At 38.7% G+C, this 2962-nt stretch overlaps 1 protein-coding gene across 1 annotated transcript; it reads right to left on the bottom strand.

Annotated features, from left to right (window-relative positions):
- Positions 1–2260: 2260 nt before the first annotated feature.
- On the bottom strand, positions 2261–2731 carry LOC120081113. Its single transcript, XM_039035787.1, has one exon. It carries the CDS (start codon positions 2729–2731, stop codon positions 2261–2263), a length of 471 nt encoding a protein of 156 aa, XP_038891715.1.
- Between the last annotated feature and the right edge of the window lie 231 nt (positions 2732–2962).

Genomic DNA, 2962 nt, shown 5'->3' with positions numbered 1-2962 from the left:
TCGCAGGGACGACACCACCACAAGAGAAACTCGAGTATCCTCGACGTCAAAAACCCAAAGAGTGGGCTCTAGTGAGTTTGGTAGAGGACAGAGGAGAAGACGTCGTGTAGACGATAAGCAAGTGGGAAATGAACTCTGTTATCGTATAGTGGAGATGCTTATTGTATAGTAGAACTACATGATCGTTTAGGAAAAACTGAACGATCGTTTAGGAAAGAGATATACGATCGGTTAGAGAACGCGTGAACTAGACGATCATTTAGACGAATGAGCTTCTATCGTATAGGCTCTCGCGATCGCTCGTTCACGAATTCTTTTTGGGCGTGGGCAATAAGAATGCATGACTAAATTATTTCATGAAATGAAAACTATTTCCAAAGCTTTAGCCCGCCGGTTACCATAACCTTCGCAGCCCCATCTTCCCACGTCCGAACATGGATTAATTGGTGAATTATTAAATAATTAATCAATTAATTTAATTAATAAATATAATCATATTATATTTATATCCTATAGTTTGATATCATATATCTACTATAGTATTTTTCCTCTACTTGATATAAATCATATTTATATCTAATTTCCTCTAAAATATTGTATCTCATACATTTAGCCAATTATATCATATATAATTAACCAATCCAATTATATCATATATAATTGAATTTTCTCTTATCAATTTGAACATTTCAAATTAACCCAAACACTGGTTCTCGACTTTATCCAAGCTACCCAGGCGACCTAATGAACCTGTGGCTCGAAGCTCCAACGGTACGTGAATAGCTGACTAAACTCTTTAGCCACGAGATTCACCATCTATTAACTATCAGTGATTCCACTAAAGACCAACAGCTGAAATTTTCTTACCATAGATATATTTCTGTGTCCATTGGATATAACCAATCATGAGTACGATGACCCTTCACAGATGCTCATAAGTACAGCTGGGCCAATTTACCGTTTTTGCCCATATAGTTACATCTCACTCTTTAAGTACCACTGATTTCTCTAATGAACAATACAACATAGTCCAACTATGTGTGAACACCTCTCAGGCCAATAGAAGGTGTGTGGCGCCACATCGTTCAAGCCCTGGAATCAGCCCTTAAGGGAGCCATCTATCTACTTACCTCTGCCTCGGGGAAGGAATGAATTCCATATTGTGTAGTTGAATTCCCAGCTCCCAAATCAGATGAATCCCCAAAATGGTAGGTTTGAATCGGCGACTTGGCCACTCGCACCCATACAAATCAAAGAACTGCCCTTAATGACAAGAGTTCCCAACTCTCTCAGGATTGAGGTCATGTTACCTATAGTTATCCTAGTGAAGTGAAGTCTCTGTCATGAACGATGTTATATAACGAGACATTAATACTTCGTAGTCAGGTCTTATACAAACTCTTTGTATAGGATGCCCATGCTCGCATGTTCCCAACATGAATGATCAGGATCAGACCATCTGTGGTAAGTCACAATACTTGTAACCATTCCACAAAGCGGGTTGCGTCCGTAGCATTACCAGGATAAGGTTTCCCTCCTATATCCATATACTACAGACCATTTTGGTTATCACTTAAGACATGATCCACTTGTATGTCACCACATATATGCTTGAGTCACATACAAATAACTAGGGATTTTATGTTTATTGGTTTGTGGTAAAGCAAATAAAACAAAAAATCGAGCAAAACAACAAGATGTGAAGTAAATATCATATATTAATAATCACAGGTGTTCGTATATACTATTTACAAACTACGGTGACTAACTAAAGTAATCAATATTTAATGATTGCACCACTAAAGAGGATGCGATGATAAAAGTATCAAAGTTAAAAATGAGATGCGAGAATACAGAATTTGGAATAAGCAAAATCAAAGAAAAATACAACCCCCAAATTTGCTCTGTTGCCCGCATCATTTGTTATCGCATCCTTCTTTGCGGCAAGCAGATTTCCTCGATTGCGATGGCAGAACAAACTAGTCGCGTTTTTCAATTATCGTGTAGCTCCACCGCAATCGTTTACCATAATCGTTGCTAAAAGCATCGAGTGGGTCAAAAATATAAAAGACAGAGTTGACAAAATTTTTCTCCCTTTTTCTTTTTTGAAATTGAAGTTGTAAAAAGGATATAAAAATGACAAAGGATATAAAAAGGTAGATTGAGTTCATGAACTGAAGATTTCAAAGGATACTTCAAAAAGATTACGTCCCTGATGAGTTTGAATCGTATGATTGCATCGGGACTGCCGACTTCTTCTTTAGTCGGAATTCCTCAAGTCCACAGAGGTTTTCTCTCGATGCAAGTATTCTCCGTGATATATTTTGACTCTTTGCCCGTTGACTTTGAATGCGTTGGTCTCGTCCTCATTGGATAACTCAACCACTCCATGCGGGAGTACCTCTTTGATTATAAAAGGACCAGACCATTGTGATTTTAACTTGCCGGGAAAAAGTCGTAGCCGAGAATTGTACAATAAAACCTTCTGTCCGACTTGGAGATTCTTCTCGCATTGTTGTTTGTCATGCCAAAGTTTTGCGCGCTTCTTGTAGATTTTGGCATTCTCATATGCTTGAGTTCTCCATTCATCAAGCTCAACCAACTGAAGTTTCCTTGCCTCCCCTACGACCTTTAAGTCAAAATTGAACTTTTTCACTGCCCACATTACTTTATGCTCTAACTCAAGCGGTAAGTGGCATGACTTTCCAAACACCAACGCATACGGAGACATGCCGATAGGTGTCTTATAGGCGGTCCTATATGCCCACAAGGCATCGTCCAGCTTCATTGCCCAATCTTTGCATGAAGGCTTTACCACCTTCTCTAATATCAGCTTGATTTCCCTATTGGACACTTCAGCTTGACCATTTGTATGTGGATGGTATGCAGTGGCTACCTTATGGTGGATATTATACTTGAGCAGCAATTTATTGATGATGTTATTAATAAAGTGAGAGTCTTC

This window comes from Benincasa hispida, chromosome 7 (assembly GCF_009727055.1).
Source record: "Benincasa hispida cultivar B227 chromosome 7, ASM972705v1, whole genome shotgun sequence".
In the NCBI taxonomy this organism is placed as follows: domain Eukaryota; kingdom Viridiplantae; phylum Streptophyta; class Magnoliopsida; order Cucurbitales; family Cucurbitaceae; genus Benincasa; species Benincasa hispida.
This window is presented reverse-complemented; position numbering and strand designations above follow the sequence as displayed.

Excerpts from the sequence above, each read along its gene's own strand:
- LOC120081113 (XM_039035787.1), bottom strand. The coding sequence starts at position 2,731 with ATGTCTCCGTATGCGTTGGTGTTTGGAAAGTCATGCCACTTACCGCTT.